At 46.5% G+C, this 24,141-nt stretch overlaps 1 protein-coding gene across 8 annotated transcripts in view; it reads left to right on the top strand.

The window, feature by feature from the left end:
- The window catches only part of PTPRS (protein tyrosine phosphatase receptor type S), a 164,460-nt gene that overhangs the window by 70,609 nt on the left and 69,710 nt on the right, over nt 1-24,141 (top strand). For all 8 annotated transcript variants that reach the window (XM_069790298.1, XM_069790297.1, XM_069790296.1 and 5 more), the window contains exons 3-5: nt 12,492-12,637; nt 13,596-13,737; nt 21,816-22,004. In XM_069790298.1, coding sequence (XP_069646399.1) covers nt 12,492-12,637; nt 13,596-13,737; nt 21,816-22,004 — 477 coding nt within the window. The remainder of the gene's footprint in view (nt 1-12,491; nt 12,638-13,595; nt 13,738-21,815; nt 22,005-24,141) is intronic.

The raw sequence follows: 24,141 nt of genomic DNA, 5'->3' as shown, positions 1-24,141 counted from the left end.
AAACACTAAATAGTCATGTTAGGGTTTGGCAGAGGAGCTGCCTGTTCCGTCCAAGGGCACAGCAGATAACAGCGTGACTATGGAAGAGATCACAGCTAACCTAGACCTGAAGATTGCCAGGAGAGAGCATTATAAATATATTTTGGATGTCTACTGCTAAGACTTTGAAAGGGGATATTGCAATGAATGATTTAAACAGTTGACATGAAGGAATATGGATTGACCTGTTTTCACAGTATCATTGCGTAGAGTTAGCATGCCCCATCTTGCTTGTTGCAGACATGAAACACTGCTGTTTCATATGAGCTTGGTTAAAACCAATGCCGCTAGTTTCATCTGTAATGCGCAGAATCATTTCTGTTTCCTTTTGAGGCCAAGAGGAAAAACAAAGCTTTAAAAAAGAAAAAAATAAATAGAAGGAGCTGCAACTGGTTTAGCATTCTACAAAGTTTCTCTGAGTCCTCCAAACCTCTAATTGACTCAGGAGCATAAAATTGAGAAGGGGAGAGAGCGTGCAGAGTGGCGCGAGCGATTTGAATAATTTATTGTCCTTTGAAGTTGCAAGAGAAATTTCAGCTGCCTTGGGGAGTAATTTCTCCCCATTCTGAAAGGGTTTCTCCTTATTTTAAACTCATTCAGAGGATGATAGTTTTGCATTTTCTGCATAATTAATGAGCATAACTCCCCCCCCACTCTCACACAATCTCTGAAGAGTGGTGGGGTGATGAAACTTGGTGGTTTTTTTAATTAATAAAGTCATATTAATCTGGCTATGTCCTCTTCCTCCCTCACCTCCGTTAGAATTCGTGGATTTATTCATAAATTAGTCTGAGCTTGCTGTTAAGAGTGCCGACACTTACAAATCTTTAGCCTGGACTTTGATTTGTTTGAATGAATTTCTGAAAAGATGATGTAGGTTTTTTTCAGTTCAGCTATTAGAGATCACCTTGAGACTGGCTCTCATGTGATCACCCAGTGAGCCAGGAAGATCCTTCAGCTCTCGTTTTTCTATGACTGTCTGCGTGGGTAGGATCTGTTTGGCTTTGAGGGCTTTCTGTGTGTAGGGTTGGTTTTTTTTCTTTATGAATGCTATGATACTCTCCTTTCCTTATAACATCTGCTAATTGTGGTTAATTCCAGTAGCTGCCACTTGAGGGACTGCCTTCACCTGAAAGGGGAAGGCTTCTTCTGCCCTGGTGCCTGGAGGGGCTCCATTACAGCCTTCTGATAAGAAGCTATCCCTTGTATCTCTTGGCAGGAGTCAAACACGAAGAGAAACCTGTCCTACTAAAAAAAAGCTCACCTTCCTTAATTACTGTCTTTGATAGAAGAACTTAAGGGGTCCTTGCTGCTGCTTTTCCATGTTTCCATTTCTCTCTCGCCCGTGTGTTGCACCGTTTTTCTGCCTCACTGAATTTCTAGTTACCCCAAAGCTGAATTTGTTAGGTTCCCACTGCTGTCAGTTCTCAGCACAGTTGTTGGATTCTCCCTTTTTTTCTTCTTTTGTGTTGATGTGCCCACTGCAGATCTGAATGATGAGTATTGTGGTTCAGAGACAGAAATTGTAATGACTTGTGTGGTAGGAGTCGAAGTTCATGATTGTTAAAGGTTACATTCATGCATTAGTCATGGCTTTATTAGGTTTTGGTTTCTTGTTTTCAAAATCTCCCATCCTGATCTCCCTTGGCATCCCAGTCCCAATACTGTTAAGCACTACAAGCTCACAATATATTGTTAAGACTCAGGGTAAGACGTTTCAAGCTTTTACGGCCAGAATCTCCTTTTGTTCCATGGAAAATGTGGGCTGAAGTCTCTTTACCAGAGGTCAGATAGGAATGATGTTACAAGCTTTTGAAAATACCCAAAATTCTATGCGCTAGGAATTCTACCTTGCCCTTTTCCTGTAGACCAGGAGACTTCCTTTCTTGCCTGAAGGAAGGAAATAGACAACAGATAGTAAGTGGAAGTAATAGAGGTTTTATTTACAGGAGTAAAATAGCAGAGTTTTATCAGACAATATTTTATTTATCTGGTCTGCCTTTCATCCCCAAATGATCCCTACATGCATGTATTAGCTAGCAAATCTTGATTGGGATCATTCATCTACCATAGTGCTGCAGCCCCTTCTGAGCTGGCAGTGCAAGGCAGGGGACGTAGCTATGCGTTTATATTTTGCAAAAGTCTTTGTCATATCACTAAACCAAGGATCAGAACTGATCTCCCTGATCACATCCTTGGGGCCTCTAGCACTGCGCTTTCTCTGAAAGACCATGAGATGCAGAAGCTTGTAGCAGTTTGTTTTCCCCATTGCTGCTGACTCCACTGTCACTTTTCAGTGGCTCAGGACCTCTGCTGGGCTATATTAAGATGGCATGGCCCCCTGGGAGTTAGGATCCTTGCTCATTAAGCTTTTTCTTCTTTCAGGCTTGTCCCATAGGAGTGGTTTTTCATATTCTGGTATCCCCCACAGACTCTGATTCTTTAGTGACTCAAACAGAGCAGCGGAAGTTGAGTAAAGAGCCAAGTCCTTTCTAGCTGTGTCTTTTCTAGGTAGGGGGTGAATCGAGCTTCTCCAGGATGCCAATATCAATGACATGGCTGGAGTAGAAGCTGTCCTAGCAACGTGGCTAGGGAAGGGAGAGCTCCCTGCCTTAAGCCTCTGATTGCAAACAATCTGGGATTGCTGTCATGACATTGATGGACAGGGGGCCCTCATTAAGTTGCCAGGATAGCTCCCTGGGTTTCTTGCTCTTGCTCTGCTCTGGGTTATTATGCCTTGTTACAGGACTCGTGGACAAATATGGAATGAGATGTTGTTACAGTTGATTGAAAGCACTTGTGTACCCCCAGGGTCCTGGCCTGCTACGTTGCTGAGGCTGCATGTGCTCCTGTGCTTGCTGGCCCTTCAGTGACTGATCCCAGGGCTGCCATCTTACATGACAGCATTTGCTTGTCTGCTTCAGCTCTTGCTGGTCATAAGGAGGAACTTCCTTTCTGGCAGTGTGTTGTAGTGCCAAAAGGTGAATGCGAATCCTGGCCAGAGGTCCATCTGCATTACCACCTTCTTGTTCCTTTGCCCCTCAGTTTGATTAGTACCAGGGCGGGAGGGTAGAAGCACCCTGTGCTGGGTGCAGGCAGTAAGCGGAGAGAGAAGTGGTTAGTATACCTGAAATGCTCTCCATCTGAATTGGTTAGAGAAGGGAGATTGGGAAACTGAAGCACGGGGGGAGGATATTTGTGCGGTGAGGCCACAGAATGCATTGAAAAGCAAACTCAGTCTTGTATCTTCTAGATCACGTTCCCTCATGCGCATACTCCATATGCTGCTAAGTGCTGCCTCTTTTCCATCCTTTCTTGCGTTATGTACAGAGTCCCGTTCTGATGCTGGGCACCAGCTGCCTGACACGTTTGCTGTCCTTTACTGCCAAATACAGATCTCTTCACCCCCAGTGTTAATCCTCTATTTCGCATTCATAAAACTGAAGCCCACATGGTGCTCCAGGCTTCCACCATGCCACAGCTCTCACAGGATGGGTAGTCTCTAGTGTGTGCAGGCTACGTGGTATGAGGTATCAGATACCAGTTTTCCAGTGGGAGGGAGGGAGGGAAGAAGAAGGTCCAGAATACCATCCCACTCCCTGTAGAACAGGGACAGCTCTCTGTCCTGTCCTGTAGAGCAGTTTGCATCCTGTATCACTGCAGTGTGCCCTATACACTTCCATAAGTCACAGTTAGAAGAATGTTTTCCTTGGCTGTATTAGGGTGCCAGTCACTGGGGCTGGGACTGATCTGTGGCAGTGACAAATATCCTTTGTGCTATGGAGAGAGGTGGATCCTTTCCATACATACAGATGTACGATGGTAGCCTGGAGAAGTCCTACCGAAACTGGATGACTTCATACTAGCTGCTGTTCCCATGTGATAAGGCACCGTCCCATCCCTGAAAACTAGCAGTTTAAATAGACCAGAAGGAAGGATTATGCTTCCCTTCCAGCAGGCAGGATAATGTGGTTTTTCTCACCTTGGGTGTCAGAACTAGGAATAGATCTTTGGTAGCCTCAGTTTCATCCTGCCTCCACTGCTGCAAGCTCGTACCTCCTCTTCCAAAGGGTCTGTATCTGAGTGCATTGCAAATAGGAGCCTGAAGGCTGTGTGGATGTGCCAGATCCCCAAAATTACAAGCCTCATGGCAAGAACAGCTTGGCATGGTGCTAGCTATGAAAGGTCTGCTGCCTCATCCTGGCTGAAGGGAAAGGTGGGAGCTGGCAGCACAGGCAGGCGTTCAGAAAGGAGCGGGTGTTGGGGTTGTTGGACAGCCAGTGTAGTAAAGGTGTACAAAATGAGTTCTTGATCCTTCTCAGCCATTTTCTGCTTATGTTGAATCCTGTGCTGGGTCTTGTCCTTCACTGCTGTCCTTCCTTCTCTGGAGCCTTGCAAGAAAGGAGAGGGGGTAATCTTTCAAGTGATATTCCCCAGTGTCCAACAGGGGAAAAGCCTGTGTGCACCTGTGTATAACCCAGCTTTTCTGAGTCAGGTAAGGGCTTTGGTGGATCAGCAGCAGGGGAGTAGCAAGGTGGAAGTATTTCACTTCTAAGAAAACGTCCTCGGATCTTTTTTTACCCTCCTTTCCCCAACCTTGCCAGTCCCATCTCCCTGAAGGGAGCCAAGAGCTGCTGACAGTAAGAGGAAGTCTCTGTCTGAAGCCTATAATTATCCTGTCTGCCTTCCCAGAAAAGGCCAGTTGGGGAGCGAGCGTGCTTCTGTTTCATGGACCAGCCCTGCGTTCTACTGCCTCCCCAATTACTGCTTAATGGACTTTTTATGGTGATAAGACGACTGGGTTGGGGAGAAGTTATTGACGGGGAAATGGAATATAATTCACTCCCTGTTTGTTTGTTCTGTCAGAAAACCCTCATTTTAATTTTATTTGTAAGGCACTGAGAAACAGCCCTCGGGAAAAAAAGTGCAAAATCTGTCAGTAAACCCCTGGATTTCAAGGGGACCAGAGTCTCTGCAGGACCTCTCCAAGGGGTGTTTTCAATCTTGTTGAGTGTCTCCACGGAGACCCTCCCCGCAGCCTGCATCAGTCCTGCTCCCAGTTTGCAGCTCTCACTCCTTTCATGAAGAAAAATGTAAATTATGGAGCCATCTTTCTTGCCTCTACCCCTCTTGCAAGTTCCCCCGCTCCCTAATGCTGCTGCTTTGAAATACGTACCCATTCCAAACATCACATTCTTGCTCCCCACTCTCCATCTGTCTCAAATTTGGCTGCTCTCTCCTGTTTTCATCTGCTCCGTGGTTTGTCTCCTCTATCTAATCTTCACTTCCTTGCTCTGGCTCTGAACACCTCCCTCCTCTCCATCTTGCTCCAGTTCTCTTGCATTTTCCCTGTTCACCTCTCCTTATCGCCCCTGATTTTCCTATCCTTTCTACCCTCTGCTCCCCTCTTTAGCTACCCCGTTTGTCGGTGTGACAAAGCTGTTCCTTTGCTCCTCTGGCCGTCCCTCCCAGGCTGTCCCCAGCTGCTCAGCATTCCCATCCCGATCCCTCAAATGCAGGGCATGCATCTGCTGCATGCAAGCAGACTGCAGCAGCATGCATGTGTAAAACACGTTTCCTAAATAAACCAGCAAACAAACACTCGGTGCATGGCTGGACCCAGATCTCACGTTCCTGGAGGGGTTTTTAGGAGGGGAGATGAAAGCACTACTGCTCAGGGCTGTAGTTGGGGGAGTACCTTGTGCTCCTTTTCCAATCGTGAGCCTGTCAGCAGTTGTGGAAAACGGAGATGGGGTTTCACTAGATCAGCAGAAAGTTTCAGCCCAAAAACCAAAGGGAAGGGGGAGGAGGAAGAGGAGAAGAGGGGGGTTTAACCCTTTACATGCCAGTGAGAATGCCGTTGGATTCCTTCCTGGTTGCTCTCAAAGTTAGCAAGGGGTGAGAAATAAGGAAGAGAGATGTCCCTGTTCGAGCTAACGTGACCTGGTTGTTGGGAGATTGCAAAGCTTTTGTCTCGCTTTTGTTTTTTATCTTCTTCTCCCACCAAGAAGTACATGTGGAAGAAGGTCTCTGAGTTCTGTCTCTAGTGATTTTTTTCGGTGGTCATTTTCCTTTGTATTACAGTATTTAGAGGCTGTAGCTGTGTGCAATACCACCTAGGGTGTTGAGTGCTGAACAGATCTGTTTGGAGACCATCCTTTGCTCCAAATTACTTGCAGTGTCTAGACCAAGGCAGGCAGGTGTGAGAAATGAGGATTGTCACCTCTGCGCTACATGTGGCAGACTGAGGTACGGGGAAGGGTGAGTGCCCAAGGTCAGCCGAATTTGCGTCAGAGCCAGAGATCTGAATCCCGATTATGGGAATCATCTGGAGCTTGGAAGAGCAGATTGGGGTGTGCTAACGCTAACAACAAAATAACATTGACCATGAATGTCTTAATGGTCTCATTACCTTTGTTCTTGAAAGGTAGAGGTGTATATATATGCATAAAAAAGGGTGAAATTTGATCTGTTCAGTGTTTTTTGAGGTAGGATAAAGGTTGTCATTGGCTAACATGTTCTGAATTTCTCTTGTAGCATGGGCATGCTCTCACGGTGGGCAGCTCCGCAGGGAAATGTGTGGCTCAGCACCCACAGGGCCGTTTGTTGAAGGTCGACTGGGAATGGTGGGCAAAAGAATGGCTGCTGTAAGCGTTTAGGAAGGCTATGATAAGCCAGCCAAATGGCAAGAAAATGGCCTGCCTGCTGTGCTCTTCCTTTTACTTTAGTTTCTGTGGTGGATCTCAGGTACAGCAGTGAGCCCTCTCCATTTCCCAGGCTGGGGATAATGAGTGTTTATTCACCAGCGAAGGAGGAGAAGGAGGAGCTGAAACGTGGCGCTTCGTGTGTCGGCACCGTGGGTCAGTGGGACCAGTGCGTGGGCCTCCACCAGAGCACTGACAGCGGAGACCAGAGCCACCAAAAATGGAAGCAAAAATACGCGTTTTGTCACTGGCTTTCTTTTGTCTCCATGGATTGCTGCCGCTGTGGGCGAGGGGCCCTTTCAGCCACGCTCACGCTGCTCTCTGTGCTGGGGCCAGATGAAAGAACAAGTGGTTTGTCTTTATTTGTGGTCCATTGTCAAGGTGCTTTCCTGGGGGTGGCGGGAGGGGGCTGCGGAAGGGAGGGATGTTAAGCATGGAGGTGAATTTTGCCATCTAAAACCAGCACCAGGTCCCTGCTGTGGGGCTGGAGATGAGGGGAGAGAGCTGGGGGAGATGTGGAGACGACTCTCTGCAACCCCCTCAGGGAGAGCCTGCGGGGCAGAGGGACGGCTTACACACACACTGCCCATTCCCTCCCAAAGCAAGGGCAACTAATACAGTAATGCGGTCAGGGACCATCCTCTGGCCTTTTCCTTGGTGCCTGTGGGGTGAGACAGGCCTGTTACTATGGCGGTGGTGCCTCCAGGCCTCCCCTGTGGGGAGCGGGTGGAAGGGGACATGGTGGATATGTTGTCTCTCACCCTGTGGGAGCAACTTTCTGCCTCAGACCTGCCCTACAGCTGGTGGGCTGTAGCTCAGGAGGGAGGAGCAATTTAGGTCACAGTTGGGTCTCCCGGCCATTTTGGCAGCAAAGTGTGTGGGGTCTTCTCTTCCCCCATGGCGGAGAGGTGGAGGGCAGTGTGCCGCTGGCTGGTCCCGTGCCTGTCGGGACTGAGGGTTTTTCCTCAAGAGCTTCACGGTGTAGGGCAGGTTCTGGCCATATGCGTGCGCTCGTGCAGCCCAGGCTGGAGGGGCAGTGGGCTGTCTTCAGTCTGCTCCTGTTGGCCAACCCCACATTTCCCAAATTGTCCTGTATTCCCGAGCCAGCACCAAGCCGTTGTGGCTGAGGGTAGCTGGGAGGATGACAGGGTACTGGTCTGGCAGGCTGGCACAAAAAACGTTTTGAGAATCCATTTTGTCTCAGAAAGGCCCGGGGAAGTCAGTGTTTCCCCACTGGGAGCTGCCTCTCTCCTTCCCCCGGTTCAGGCTAACTCTGGTTGGCCTGCCCTGAAACTACCCAGAGAGCTGGGAAATGAGCTGGCAGCTGCCATACTGGTTTTACACAGCCCTCTGCACCACCAGAGCTTCATTCGACTGCCTTAGCTGAGCCGGTGCGAGTTTTCCCCTCAGCTTTTCAGGCTGCCTCTCCCATTTTGTGGCTGGAGCATACTGGGGTAGTGTGGAGAAAGCTGCTCCTACCGTGCGGTGTGGTCTGCGAGGCTAAATGCATCCCCGACCTCCTTGTTCCTCCATAAACCCACCTGCAGTGCTGGCAGGAGGGGCAGCCAGCTCAGTCTGGAGATGAGGCAAGGGAGAAGGATCTGTTGTGCAAGTTCATAACTGTGCTTTTTTTTTTCACCCCCCCTGTGCTCTGCTCCCCTCCAGCTGTCAGCTCAGATATGTTAAGCCCATTTGTGCTCCTGCCTCTCTCCCACCCCTCAAACCACCTCTGGGTTCTCCATCCCTTTCTGTCTTTGGCTTTTGATGTTTCAGACAGGCATATGGTGGCCAGCCTGTCTCCCTTGCTTCTCGTCCATCACCCACTATTCACCATGGCAGCAGTTCCTGAGGGACATTTGGGTTTAAAGGGTGAGATGTCCCTTCCTTTTCCCTACTCCTACATCTTTCAAGCTTCCTTGCTGTAAAGCTTCTCAGGCTGTTTTGTCATCTGTGTATCATTAGCAGGGAGACATTGGGGTTTTTTTTTACATGACTGCATTTGAAGAACTTTTTCTGCTTTGGTGTCATGTGAAAGAAGGAAGGAAGGAGAGGTGAGGCAGCAGCATTTTCCTTTTCTATGAGGAAAGCTGCCTTGGTGTGCAGCCCTTGTATGTGGGCTGATGTTGTACCGTGCTCCTCTAGTGCGTGTGCCTCGGGGATGAGTAGGAGACCCCACCCTTATCACCTCGCAGCTTCTTCTCAAAGTCTGCGTTAGAATTCACAAAATCCTAGCAGCAAATGTGCGTCATGTCCCTTCTGAACAGATGCCGGCACCGCCTATGTTTCTCTAGGTCTGTGCTTTGGAAAGTGAAGCCAACTGGAGGTTGTCTGCATAGGGGTGACGGGGAGGCTGAGCGCGTGGTCCCATCAGCTGCCCTCGACAGCAATCAGGGACGCAGGGCAGGAGCAGAGCTATCTGGAAGGGGTGGCAGAGGTTAGGTCGGAGGGCACACAATGTGCGTGCTGATCGTCTTTGCGGATGCAATTACAGAGCACGGGATGGACGGTGAATATGCGTCTCTTCCTTGCAGTCTGTGGCAACTATCCAGCGTGTCACTTGCCCTGGCTGTTGCTTTTGGGAAGTGCGTAGGTGGTGGGCAGGAGTGAAGGGTTCAGTTTGACTTGATGGCTTTCCATTAAGCTGTAGAGAAGAATCACAGGTACACAGCAGCCATCCGGTCTTTTCAACCTTCTCTCCAGAGACCCAGACTCCGCAGGAAGCCTCTCGTAGTAGGAAAATTCTTTTAAGCTCCAGGTTTTTCCATTCCAGTTTTGATAGTGCAAAAAAACAGGTTCTGCTATTTTGCAAGCAGAGAAAGGGGAAAAAGAAAAATCTCTTGTGACCACTGGACCTAGGTGGAACTCAAACTGTCTTTCCAAGACTGACCTGTTCTCAACTCTCCGTGAGGGAAGATTGGTGAAGAGATATAAAATCTCCTGGATTGCAAGTATGTCATCTGGAAAACGCCTGTCTCTGTTTTTTTATTTATTTATTTAAAACAGAGGTCCTGCAATCTTGGCAAATGAGGGGAAACACATAAGCCCCTCTGAGTGGGCTGACAGTGTTTCACTTTCACATGGCACCTTGTTCCTGCCTTTGGAGGCTTTCAAAGCAATTTGCAGAGCTGAAAACTGAATTCTAACTGCATGTTTCGCTGCAAGCTAGACCTGGCACGGCAGAGCTGTGGCAGTCCTACGCAGCACGTAGGAATTTGTTTCAGCTTTGTGTCATCACCACCTTGCCTGCGATAGCGCTGGCTTTCTCTTTCCCAGAGGGGAGAGGGTTGTTCTGTGATTGGCGTGGGCTGAAGTGACAAGTGCTGCAGTGACTAGGGGTGCATAGGTGGAGAGCACAATGGGTGATCTGGCAGGGGGGGAAGAATCAAAGTCTGGAGCTCAGAGGCCTGGGCAATTTTTAAATCAACAATTTAGCTTTGATTTTCACCGATTTTCCAAGTGAGTAGCAAAATCTAATAGATTGTTTGATAGGGATTTCAGTTTGGTTTCTTTTCTTTTGTCTCTCGCTGTCTACGAGTGAGTTTATCATAGGCAGTTAAGCATTGCAGTGAGCTCAGGAAAGCAGCGTTCACAAAGCAGCTCAGCTTCCCTATTACCACACGCTACCACACACTGAGTCAACAGAGGTCCCCAAAAAGGGATGCTGAGCAATCACTCCAAGTTCACTATTTTTTGGAGCACCGTCCCTTTCTTCAGGACAGAAAGAGAACCTTATTTTTCTCCTCATCTGTGCTCTCACTGTACTGCTTGCGCCCATTTAAATGTATATGTGACATTAAGGATTATTAGGGGCTTTTATTTTAGGAAATGAACTTACATCAATACGGTGTTCTTAAAAGCCCTAGATGGTTTTGGCTGTACCTTCTGAATTGACTTCTGCAAACTCTTCAGGTATTGAACTGAGGAGAAGAGAGGAAGGAAGTCAGATTGCGGGCAGAGTGAGCATGTATATTTTAGCCTGAAGCAAAGTTTTGGTTTTGCCTTTCTCAGATGGAAGAAAGATTCCCCAGTGCCAGTACCTCCAGTGGCACTTGCTTGATAACCTTTAGCTGTAACATTGCAAAGACGACTCTGACCTCTAAATATAGATTTGGATATTTATAAATCCGATGCTTTGTACACACAGCATTCGGTGGGACGTAAACAGCTCCAGCAAATTGTATTTACCTCCAGCATGGAAACAAATGCTTGATTGCATCACATGAGCTTGCTGAGTGGCTTTTATTTATATACTGCTGGCCACACCAGGCAGGGAAGGGGAGAATGCTTCCTTTTGTCTTTCGACCCCTAAAAGACCCTGGAGACTTCTCTCTAGCTACCATTTGCCCTCTTCTTAAGCTCTTTGGTAGGCTGTTTACATCTTATTTTATAGACTCTGAGTATGTACATATAAATATACACATTTCAGAGTCATGTGGTCTGCTTTTCTCAAGAATAACAGACGGGAACTTTATGATCTGAGTGATTTTATTTGAACACAGCTGTGGCCTTGTGATTTAAATATTTCAATAAATTTTAAACTAACTAGATGAGAGGAAACTGTGCAGGGAAAACAGGTTAGAGCACGAAGGAGGATTCCCTGAGGGCAGAGGCAATATGGGCTTTGCACGAACACTCCTGGCCTCGTCTTCCTCTCATGAGAAGGCCCTTGACACCTTCTGTGGTCAGAAAGCCCATCCCAGCATCCTCTCCCCTCCTTGCAGAGGTGCCCTTGAAGGCAGTCAGACATGGATGGAAATCAGTGACAGGGGTGATGGAGAGGTGCTGCGACCTCAAGCGTTGTTCCTTCGGGTGCAGTCAGGCTAAAATGCAGCCCCAGGCTCTTTGAGTGTGTTTGTTCAGGCATCACTGCACCTTTGAGCATCTGGTTATGAGAGGAGTTTGAGGAGCTTTTGGCTTCTTCCTTCAGCAGTGTGAATTCCTTGGTTTTCTCAGATGTCTCATGATGAGAAGGGGGAGAAGAGGAGAAGGGGGAGCTGCAGGAGCAGACTGCAGACTTGGCTGGCCATGTTCTTGGTCTTGACAACTAGGTTGTTTTGAAATGATCACAACTTTAGTTTGTTGGGCTGTTTCCTATCAACTTGCCTGTTCTAAAGGATGGCATGCCTGGTGCTGTGTAAATGTACCAGTGAGGGCCAGAGGAAAGATTTGCAGATGAAAACAGAGGTACTAAAAGCCAAGGAGGTTTCACATCCTAAAGCCACTGGCATCAGCCTGTTTCACACCATCATCCTCAAGATCTCTTGTGTGCCAAGTTCCTGCTCCATTTGTTTCAGGATCCATCTCCCACTTTTTACCCCTGCCTTGGGTATGTTCGTATAAATATCCCCCATTCCTTGGTGGTCATCTGCTAGGATCTGGGGAGTGCAATTCAGGGTTTCTAGATGTTGTTTTCAGCTCTACCAGCTTTTGGTAATTAGATGGGCTTTGCAAGGGCAATTTTCCCTGTGCAAAACAGTTTAAAAGTCCTCTTTTCAGAAGTAAAAGAGGCCTTGCAACATCATTGCATTGAAATCTCTTTGTAGGATCAGGCTCTTAATCATTTTGTGCTGTAGCTTCTCCATATGTAAAATGAAGGTAAAGACTGTTTGTTCCTAAGAGGCCAAGAGGTTTAATTTCATCTGGGATCATTAGAGAATAGCAGTGATAATGCTACCATTAATTACAAGCAGTGTTTGTTAGAGTTTGTCTTTCCTTGTGCCAATGATGATATTTCTTTTTTTCTTAAAGGTCCCCCTGTGTTCATTAAAAAACCTGTGGACCAAATCGGTGTGTCGGGAGGGGTGGCCTCCTTCGTATGCCAAGCGACTGGAGACCCAAAGCCACGGGTCACCTGGAACAAGAAAGGGAAGAAAGTGAACTCTCAGAGGTTTGAGGTAAGAGATGTCCTTGAAATCTGTGTCTGTGTATGTATAAAGAGAGAGAGACTGACACAAAGCAGCTAGTGCTCTTCTTTGGCCATTCTTAGACCCAATAATAAAGGGAGGTTTGGAAGGGGAGGAGTTTTAACAGCAGAAGGAGTGAAATGCAAGCTCTTGGCCATGTCAACAGCTGGGTTTGTTCCAAAGCAAGAGGGAACTTGGCTCACTTAGGTTATTGGAGTTGTTTCTTTTGTTCTGTTGGTTTTTTCCCCCTCCTGGGATAAAATATAAAGCTGCCTTCTTCCTTCCCTAAGAAACCCCAACTAAGCTGGTACTTCTTCAGCTCTGTAAATGCACCTTTCATACCCATCCATGGCTCATTATTTTAACCCTGAGACAGCCTGGAGTAAACATTACAGTTGCTGGCAACCAGACCCAAGCAATTGGCATTGTTTAGATAGAAATGAGAGTGGAGGAACAAGGACTAGGAGGTCATCCTGTGGAATTTGCTGTGGGACTCAGCCCTGCCAGGCAGCTGCGTGCTGAGAGGAGCTTTGTGGTGTCAGCTGCCCATGCAGATGGAGGAACAAGGCAGGGGTTCATTTTTATTTTGTTTTCACTTGGTCTGTTTCCTCCTCCTTCATCACAGTTGTACTCCGAACACCCACCCCACACACACCGTCACCATGGCTCATTCTTTCAGAGCGTTTGAGGTGTACATAGCAGTTTTGGTGGGTCAGTGGTCAGAGATGGGGTTTGGCATGCAACAGTTCTGTCACCTTGAGGTCAGTGGAGACACAAGTTGACCATGTCGGTTATGTGTAGGGGATTGTGGGGCAGCTGCTGAAGTGTGTTTGTGAGTGTGCGTGCTTGTATACATGCTGGTGCCTCCTTTAGAAGCAGGAATGAACCTTCTACTTGCAACCCAAGGAGGCTTACTATGTGTGTGTCTCTCTTTTCCTTTATCCCCCAGACAATTGAATTTGATGAAAGTGCAGGCGCTGTTTTGAGGATCCAGCCCCTCCGGACTCCCCGGGATGAGAACATTTACGAGTGTGTTGCTCAAAACCCTCATGGGGAGGTCACCGTCCATGCCAAGCTCACTGTCCTCCGAGGTAAAGAGCATGCCAGTGTCACAGGAGAGAAGGGACCCTTCAGCTTCTCCCTTCCTTCAGAGAAGTGGGAAGGTTGTTAAAAAATGCATGGCCAAGGCACAAAGTCCTCCTTTTTTTTGGTTTGTTCTGACCTGTCAGATCTGTTTGCTGTTACTACCCCAGAGAGTCATAAAATTGTGATGTAAGAAGAAACAAGGCTAAAACTGGACCACTTTAGGAAGTTTGATGGGATAATGTGCTGAGGTTCCTTCCAACCTGAATTATCCTATGACGCTATGATCTTCCCTCCCCTCCAATAAAAATTCCTTCCCCAGGTTTATGAGCAGCACCAGAATCTCATCATTCTCCTCAGAAATGTGGCACCATTCATCTAGACACCCAAGAAAACCTTCTTCATTGAGGAATCACTTAAGGGACTGAGGTTAAGATGATTATGCATCTGCATTGGCTTTCACACAGTTGGCAGCAATGCCAGTCTCTTACCTTGTGCAGGATATCTATTTTGCCCTTCTGGGCATCTTCCCTCTTTCCAGAGGTCCTTTGCTCCAAGCACTCTGCCAGAAAACAGTTCCCCTCTCCATTTTGTTCTGGTTCTTTTTTTCACTTGTCCCTCCTGTAGAGGATGTTTACATGGATGCCTCCTTCATGTCATCTGTTTGAAATATGCTCCGTAAACTTGGTGTGGGGGAGGGACCAATATGCCATTGCTATGGGTGCCTCTGGATGGTTACTGTTACTGCCCTGGAGATCTGTAAAATCACTGTGCGAAACACTAAGCTAGGTGGCTCACTAATACTGACCCATTTTATGGGAAAAGATACGTGGTGTTCTCTGTTCAAACCACAGGGCAATGCAAGTGATCCTGGCAGAAAGGGTATGGCGGATAACTGCCTGAGAGCTCCTGAAGGGAGTTCAGCTTGGGAGCATTGGCTATTGAAGCCATCAGCAGGAGGTGCTATAGAAAAGCCATGGGCTTTTGAATAGGGGTACTTGCAGTGAGAGCCATTATTTCTGCAGTGAGCATGGCTAACAGTTTTAGGTGCTCCAGGCAGTGTGTGATCCTTGTAAGGCCAAGTGGTAGCTCTGCCTGTATGCCCGTTGCTTTTTCTTCAGCAATTTCAGTGTTCTCTCCAAGAGCATCTTAAACCCTTTTGTTTAAACAGACAGTGAGTGCATCCTGAATAGTGCAGAGTGAAATTTGTGTGCAAATCCCCAACATAAAGCAGTAAATAAAAACCAGACATAAAGGGCACATGGCAAAGCCCTTGACCACCCCTTGTAGCAGGGAATATCCCTTCTGCTTCCCACCTGGCAGCTCTGTCTTGTCAAGATGCTGGCTGCCTTGGAGCATGCAGGCCCATGGTCCAGTCATGCCTGACAGATTTGTGTAGGTGCACTTAAATCTTTGTGTAGCTCCTTTGCCTGGCATGGCATTTAACCTTCTGTTAGCGGTACGTGGTGGGATGTACCTGTCAGGAGATTGCCCTTGCAATCATATTCAAAGTTTCTACCCCTTGAATTTAGCTACAAGCAGTGGCAAGAGAGAAGGCTGTCCTCCAGCTGCTGCCCTCACAAATCCCCTGGATTCTCACAGCATTTTTAAGGCACTCTTCACCAAAAGAAAGCTGCAGTGTATGGGAAATGACGAGCTGAGCTCAGTGACTGTCCTTAAGGACCAAAGTTCTTTGTACATGTCTTTTTGCAGCTCTTCCTTCCAGTATCGACATCATACACATCCGCTAGAGAGACAGATGACAGAGCAGGAGCTACATCTCCCCACCGCCTGACTAATTACGCACTTTGCTGATCCCACCAGAACATTATTACTGTGTGCTTTGCTCCCGTGTTGTGCTGCTTTCACAAGCACTCCTATTCTGTTTGCCTAATAGGACCTTGTTCGGTAGCTTTGTTAACTGACTGTGCAAGAGCAGCTGGGGTACTCAGTTCATGAAATTTGGGGGGGCAGTGATTAGCTGCAGGCCTGGGCCAAGACATTGTTGAAGAGCATCAAGGAAGCAGTTTTGATAGCATACCCTCCCCTTCCCTGCTCAGTTGGAGTTATTCCATCCTTAGTCTTTCCTTAGGTTTCATGCAGCAAAGATTGTCTCCTCTTTATCCGCATTTTTAAGTGCTGGGAAAGTTAAAAGGACCAAGTACAAATCCACTAATCTCCACAGTGACAAAGTTAGCATGCTGACATCTATTCCTCTCTTTTTCCTCCCTGCTTCTGCATTCACCCACTCTCCTGTTTGTCTTTTCTCTATCTTTCCTTGCAAGGCCTCCTCCTCCTTTCCATCTTCTTCTCTCACTTTCAGAACTAATGCTTAGCATAAAGATGGAGGCTGTTCCACAGCTTGGAGATGAATGTGAGCTGTCATTTGCAGAAGCTGTTACCTTGGCATACTGTGGAGTGTGGAAACCTGGGCCCCAGCTGTTACAAACTCTGCAGGATGGGCTTTGTAGTCATTCTGCAGCCTGTTGGCTCTGCTGTTGTAATCACAGTGAGACATATATGTGTGTACCTTCATGCTATACACATGCATGAACAGTTACAGGATTTCCTCAACAGCAGTGCAGACAGTCTCATGAACAGAAGGGGAAAAAAAATACATTCTTCCCTACTAGATGCAGCTGCTGAAGGGATTGAGAGTAAACCCCTTTTTGCTTATGCACGTGACTACTCCTGGATCAGACCCTGATAGAAATCCACATGCATTCACTTAAAAACAGGAAGCTGCAGGAGAGGAAGCGTTTGGGAGCTTCTGAGAAGCAGAGCTTGTGATGGACACTGTTCAACTTACACAAGTCTCTTAACACCAGCTCTACTGGCTTGTTTGTCCTTCCTGCTCTTCTTCTCAAGGGATGTGAGTTTTGATAGGGCTGTGGAGATTTGTTGTTCTTTCCACAGCTGGCTAGACATAGTGCCTGCAAACCTGATGCCTGCAGAGCCTGAAGAAAAGGAAAAAGTGGGTTTGGGAAGCATTTTCCAGTTATTGTTGACTCCAGCTGCTGTCATTTTTCATTATAACTTAGGCAGAAAGAAAGCTAGTTCGTACAGGCACCCCAGCTCCCAGTTGGTATAGTTTCTCTAAGCTCCACGCTCCCAGGAAAGATAAACATATTTTTTTATTTTTATTATTATTATTGCTTCTTGTATACAGATTATACTTTCCCTCCACTTCTTCAGCAGCCTGAGACAGAGATTCTCATGCTGCGAAGGATTGTCCGCAGCTGCGTGCTGTCCGCAGCTGAGTGGGCTGAGAGTACAGCGGAGCCTTGCTGCAACTTTCTGCCTGCATTGCCTCCGCTGCTGGGAGGCACAAGCTGGATTTCAAGCAGGGGCCAGACTGGCGTAGTTCTTTGCTCTGTTGAAGCTGATAGAGTTCCGTGGAGGTTACCCTTTGTGAGTCGTTAGTAAATGCAACATGATCCCATAAAAAACAGTGCTTGGTCCAGTTAAATGTAATGGAACAGAATTTACGGTGCCCTGATACATTGCTCGCCGCATAGTGGCCAATGCTGTCTTTTCCTGATGATTACTGCACTCGGGAAAATTGAGGAGAACTGACTATTAGACATATAAGGTCTGTGGTACTTACTATCAGAGTATGATTCAGGCTGCTATGGACAGACTTTTAGAAATTCTTTTTGTGGTGATTCCCTGTTGATTTCTTTTTATGAAGTGTTCATACGTTTCTCGAACAATTCTGGCCTGAAATTTTCCTCACACATTTCCTACTCCAAGAGGACATCTGGTGTGGGCATGTGTAAAGTTCTAGCAAGATCCCTGCTGTTTTGTTGTTTTTTGTAATTGTTGGCTTTCGATCAGCAAAAGGTAAACAAAAATCAGTTCTAGATGCTCAGCATTGAGTCCCCCAGGAGCATATCTTAAAGAGAAGCTGGCCCCTCTGAAATGTTAACCTTGCCACTTGAAAACTTCTTGGCAGTCTTTCTTCAAACTTGACTTGTTTTGCTTTTCTTGTAGTGACCTGAAAATCAGGCAACATTGAAAACAGATTAGTTCTGTAGCTTGTGAACAACGTCAGAGAGATTTTAACTCAGATGCCTTTATAAGGAGGGTACATAAGGATACATTAGTGTAGGGAAGACAGCGTTATTATCTGCACTGTTACAGGGTCCAACACACATATCTTAAGTGTGTATTTATTGTCTATAAGCCTGCAAATTTTTAGTAACATTGTTAGGCTATTCCTATTTTCATAGTAAAGCTTTCAGATCAAAATAAATGGAAGCAACAGACAGAGCATGTTACTGAGACTCCTCCCTGTATTAAAATTGTCTTTGGCTGTGAAATAACAGTTAACTAAGACACAGGTACATACACATTGATGGAAGTAACTTGATGTAATTTCACAAGGTGCATAATGCCAGGATACCTGTTGGGGAGGGGACAGCTGTAAGTGTTCATAAACTTGATGAAAAGAACAGGGATAAGTTTCAGGAGTGCTGGATTTTGATCCTGATTCTGCTTAAAACTGGTGTCACTCAAGCTGCTTCATCTCTGTGTTCTTGGTTCTTCCACCCTGAAGTGAGGATGGTTGACTGCTTAGAGACCAGCCAGCATCCTTGAGCTGAGCCACATATCTCCAGAGAAGAGTGAAAAATTACTCCTCTTCTTCACTTCAGCAGCATCCTCATTGTGGCTTTCTGCATTCAATCCATAGCGCGTCTGTACATGCTCACACCCTCCTTCTTCTCTAAATTATTAAACAACTGTGCACACCCTGCGGGGAAAAGAGCAGCAGCAACACCCGCTTTATCTTTCTTTATCATCTTCATTTCCAGCACAGCTAATTATCTAAACACAGAGCTGCCACCTTCTAGAGCGACAAGGAGACAGTGAGCACCGGTGTCTCCCTTCGCTGTAGCTGGTGACCCTTGCTTTTTCAGTATGACCGTGTGTGTCAGCGCATGCGCCCAGGTTGGTTCAAGGCATGTCCCCCAGCATAGAGCAAGTCCTCTGGTAGGATTTATTATAAATGAACATTGAAGTGCTCTTCTCTCCCTGCCTCCCTCTGTCCCTCCTCCCCTATTTTTTCTCACCCTACTTTGTTCAGTGGCCTTGAGATAATTCACCAGATTTTCATCAGGGGGGCCTTTAAACAACTCAGTCTAAGAGCAAGTATGAACAAGGTGTTTGGGATGCTCTGTTAATGTGGCAAGTGCAACACGTGAAAACATTTGCCTGCGTAAGCTGGTATGATTTTCAGCAGCAGGCAGCTGCCCAGATGTGCCCTTGAAGCATCTTCAGCTTGCGTCTTGGTTCTTTTGTTCTTGCAGTTGCCTGGGCTGCTTTTAGAAAGAGAATTCACAATCCAAACCATTCCTTTTTTATTTATTTGGTAACAGGTTTGGAGTGATGTTTGGGGATTGATGGGGAGGGTGGCAGGGAGTGTGTGTGCATGTCTTGTGGGGATTGAGTTGAGGTTGTAATTGCATTATTACAGGGAATCCAATTGTTAGGGGATGAAGGCAGTTTCACTCTCCTGGCAGGAAGGAAATCTGAGCACTTGAATCGGTGAAATATGTGATGTTCAGAGATGCTTCCTCCGCTGATCTGATCCTCAAATCTGATCACGCCTCTAGTCGCAGTTGTTTTAATTAAACTCAGAGGAATTCTGCACATTGTGCTGCAAGATTAACATTTTTGTTTAATTAGAAACACTCAGTAATAATAGTTGTACCGGGCCTCCCCCAACACACACACACACGTGCACACGCACACACACTCACACACACCCCCTGCCAGTCAAGAGGGTTATTATCTCTGTGGATGAATTGGCTCATGAAATTAACGGACACGGGTTTGAGCCAGGTGGAGTAGCATCACCAGGGAGCAGGATAAAAGCAGTAATCAATAATGATGTCATCTGCAGCCAATGCGGCAGCAGCTCAGCGGCTCCTTAACAACACACCACCGCCTGGTTAAATAGCAGAAGGGAAGAGAAGACAGTAAAAGCCTGGCTGAAAGCTGTGCAAAGGCGAAGCAATTCCCAGGGCCCCTCTGTCCTGAGCTTACTCTTGGGGGGCTGGGGTTTTGCAGCAGATGTGATCTGCAAGAGCGCACACTGTTTGGAGACTCCTACAATGCCCAAGCACAGCCGGGTGAACCGAGAACTCAAAGGTTTGGTTCAGTCCCTAGTTAAAGATGTTTATGTTTCTAACTTAGAAGGCAATATCCTGGTTTAGAGGTGCTTCAGGTGCACCGAAATGACTACACCTTTATACAACTGTGTCCATACTAGGAGATCTGTATTACTTTAGCAGTTATAAAATGGTATGTGTTTTTGTTTGTGGTCACATTCCTTTGATATGTGAGGAGAGGTGTGGTTAATACATTTCACTCTCCAGTGAGTCACAATAGATCCTTTATAACTCTCCAACAATGGTTAGAGGAAGGAAACAATGCATTTTTAAACACGCAATTGAGGCATTTAAACCCTTTTCTTCTCTGCAGTAGCTGTGCACTGCTAATGACAGTATTAGACAAGAGTTTCTTGGCCTTGGGTATCAGAGCATTGCACAAACCTTTAGCTCTGCCTTCATGATTTCATAGATTTCATAGAGTGTGAGGCACAGCAGTGTGGAATAGCTCTTACCCAAATCACGTGTGTTTGGAGCTTGTGTAGAGCAGTACTGGGATCTGGCAATTCTGCTTTGCTCGTACAGGAAAAGGCACCCACCATAGCAAGGCCACTGGGTTTCTCTCTTGTTCCACCGTCTCTGGGTTCAGCCATACGTAGTTTGGCTCCATTCCTTCTGGTACATAATGTGCCAGTAGTAGGAAATGAGCTCTTGTTGTGTTTGCAGTTGGCAGGAATGTTTCCCAACCAAGGCGAGGGTTTCCAGCCCATCTCTGCTGCCGCTGTGAGAGCTCCCATTGGTTTCAGTGGGGGGCTGATTGTGATGTATGTTACTTTTTTAAAAATCCCACCTTTTTAAAATCCTTTGTTATTTTCCTTCTGTTCCCTCACCTGCTTTTGGGATGGATTCAATGCCCTAGATTCCCGAGGCTGTGATTCCTCAACATGCCTCATTTGAAATGATGGAGAATCCCTATGAAGTCTCACCCTGGTGCCTGCATCCTCCTTCCAGGCTGCCCTCCCCCAGAGACTGATTTTCAGGGGGGGAAAAAATGGCATGTTCCTGAGCTGTATCAGCCAGCACAAGACAGCTCTCTTCCACACGAGTTAGGAGGTCGTGACAAAGATTATGGGGGAAGCACTGGGGTTTTGTATTAGTTATCACAAATTAGTCAGCATTGGTTAGGATTGCCCTCCTCCTCACCCTCATTAGTGAAAGCAAAGGCAAGATTGAGAGGAAGCAGGAAGCTCAGCTGAGCCTGTCTTTTAGGTGCTGGTGCCACGTCCCTCTTCTTCTAGGGCAGCAGCACTCTGAATTAATAAATCTAAAAATCACACCCTGTCTGACAGCACTTGGCTTACTGTTGTTATGTATGTCCCCTCCGGTAACTACAGCTGGATGATATTTCCCTCTCCTTTCTCTCCTAGTTTCCACTGTGTCTTTGACAGGCCTTTTCACATAGTCGCTTTCATTATTTCTCTTGTGCAGTTTGTTTCATACTGTGGGGTTTGGAGGGGGAAGATGAACCGCTCCTTTTAAATGTGAGTGTATAGACTGTACTCGGCAGTGCAGGGATCTTTGCCATATGTGTGCACAGCTTCTGCTGTAAAAACAAATAAGTGCGAGTCACTTACCTGACAGAGGGATTCAGTGCAAGACCTGGAGAAATTTTGAAATGACTACTCCCATGCCCCAAAGGGTTTTAATAGATTGCATTTAAATGTAGAATCTTCTTGTGGGACATTAGAATAGTCACATGAAATGGACAAGCTGGTAAATTTTACTGTATAATGTGTTTTCACAAACCATCTATTGGACCATTTACCATAGCCTTGTTTTAAATTGCATTGCACAGAGTACTGGGCAGCAAGTCTGCCTGATGCTTTCTTCGGTGTATTCCGTTGAACAGCTCCACCAGCTGCCCCGGTTCCTCGTACATGTTTAACCACTCTTCCTTTGTTCTCTACCACCAGAGGACCAATTACCTCCCGGCTTCCCAAACATTGATATGGGGCCCCAGCTGAAAGTGGTGGAGCGGACACGAACAGCCACAATGCTCTGTGCAGCCAGTGGGAACCCAGACCCAGAGATCACTTGGTTTAAAGATTTCCTGCCTGTCGACCCCAGCGCAAGCAATGGGAGGATAAAACAACTGAGATCAGGTAAGGTCTCTGTGTGAGACTAGAGGAATTGAGACCTAGATAGAGATGTGAAGAGACTGCTCAGAGGTTTCTGAAGCAGAAGAGAGAGCTGATAGACATGGGCACCACTGGTGTGGATTGGGGCATTAGCTTTTCTTTGGTTTGGGGACTTGAAGTTCTTACCCAGGGAGTGGTTGGAGTATTTTCCCCTCCAACCCATCCTCCTGGCCTTCCCTACTGCCTAGCTGACATAATGGGAATCCCAGCAGGGAAGGTGGTTCCCATCCGGGGGACACTGTAACTAGTTCACTGGATAACAGTGCTCTTGTGGCTGAGGGGAAACTGAGGACTGGATGGGGGCTGAGGGTTTAATCCTCAGACCAAGAACTGGGTAAGGAAGAAAGAACCGCTACAGCAGACATGGCTTTTTAGGCCACACACACCTGGTATAGGGTCCACAGCTCAGGCAACCTCTTACTGTCGAAACATGATCCTGTTTGTGTAAATTGAGCCTCTGAAAGCTGGTGTTGAAGAACAGCTCTTGCAGGATCTCTCTGGCATCAAGTCCCTGCAGTCATCGCTGGAGAGCAGTTGTGAGCATTCTGGAGTGACCCCTTGGTGCTCAGTGGCACTGCCCATGGAGTGGATCTCCATGAACAGATGTACCCCAGCTCTGTGGCTCTTGTCAGTTTTCTGTCTTTCCCCATCTGCTTGTCCATCTGTCTCTTTTGTTTCTTTTATGTTTGTTGTTTTGTGTGTGTGTTAAGGTGACATCTCTTAATATTCACATTTCAGGAGCTGTTTTTATACTTGTTAAATCTGCCAGTTCACTGCGTGAGAATGTGTGTATGTGTGCAAGGAGGGCACAGGTGTATTTATTTTTGAATGCTACTGATAAAGCACTTCCATTGATAGCTGCAAAAATGAAATAAGCTTTGGAAGTTTTACCTTTTGACAAAAACTAACCTGAGAAATAATCTTTTTCTTGGACTGACTGCTTTGACCCAGCCTAGAGAAAAGATATCTGTGTGGTTGGACCTAGCAAGCACTAGTGTCACTTCAGCTACTCAGAACGTTCCTCTGGCCAAGCGAGATGGAGCATTTTGAAGAGTCTTTTTTGGCAAAAGAATGGCATTGTTGTAGGTAAAGGGAAAGCAGAAGCTTCAGTGAAGCAAGTGAGGTTGCTGTGTTCATATTAGATGTTTTACAAGTCAGCCAGTCAAGTGATACCTGACTACTACTGCCTAGACCTCTGCTGGCTCTGAAGAATCAGTTCTGACTACTGTAATGCTGGATCTGAACATCAGAGAATGTTTTTCCTGTTGCCCTGTTCAGTAAAGATTCTACATAAAGATTTTTAGTTCTGTGGGCCACCAGTGGAAAAGATTCCATATAGTTCCAATTCAGTGTAGTTTTTCTACACCTCCATAAATGCATCCTTATTCAGTGAAGCAAACTTACAAGCAGATACTTAAACTGCTTTGTTGAATTAGAATGGATTGTTGAATCCCACAAACACAGATGAGATTGACCTCCCTGTTTTATCCTAACAGCTGAGGCAAATGCAAATGCAAAAAATCACTCAGCATAAATAATGAGAGGTAAACTAGAATTATATCATGCTCTGTGACCATGATCTGAAGTGTGAGTAATGCACAGGCAGATTATTTTTAATACATTTATCATCTTGCTGGAATGCCTTTACACTCTTTAACTGGGTTTGATCTGGTGTTTTCCTTAAAACCACCTGAGTGCTGCATTTTTATTCCAGTGAATTGGTTAGCCTCAGAGTGAACCCTTGGCCTTTCTGATAAATCAGAGGATACCTGCTGAGAATTAATCTCATTTACAGCTGCTTTGAATTAGTAAGCTGGTGAAACCCTGAAGCATCCCTGTTGTCCTTAGGGGCAGAAACCTGTTGGTTGTGTGAAAGGGAGTGCAGATTCCTGGACTGTCAGGACGTCTGAGTTCCCCTATTTCATCTACTTTTATGGCCTTTCAAAACTTGCATGGTTCTGTGATGCAAAGGCCTGTGAAAGTGCAAAACATATTAACACTAGGGTCGTCTGTACTGTGTTAATATTTTGGTCAGTGGAAAGGAGTTGTTTTAAGACCAAGGCAGAGCAGATTCAAGCCTGTATTTGTAACCTGAGTGTGA

Source organism: Haliaeetus albicilla, chromosome 8 (genome assembly GCF_947461875.1).
Source record: "Haliaeetus albicilla chromosome 8, bHalAlb1.1, whole genome shotgun sequence".
Classification (NCBI taxonomy): Eukaryota; Metazoa; Chordata; class Aves; order Accipitriformes; family Accipitridae; genus Haliaeetus; species Haliaeetus albicilla.
Note: the sequence above shows the minus strand (reverse complement) of the source record. Positions and strands in the feature narration are given on the sequence as shown.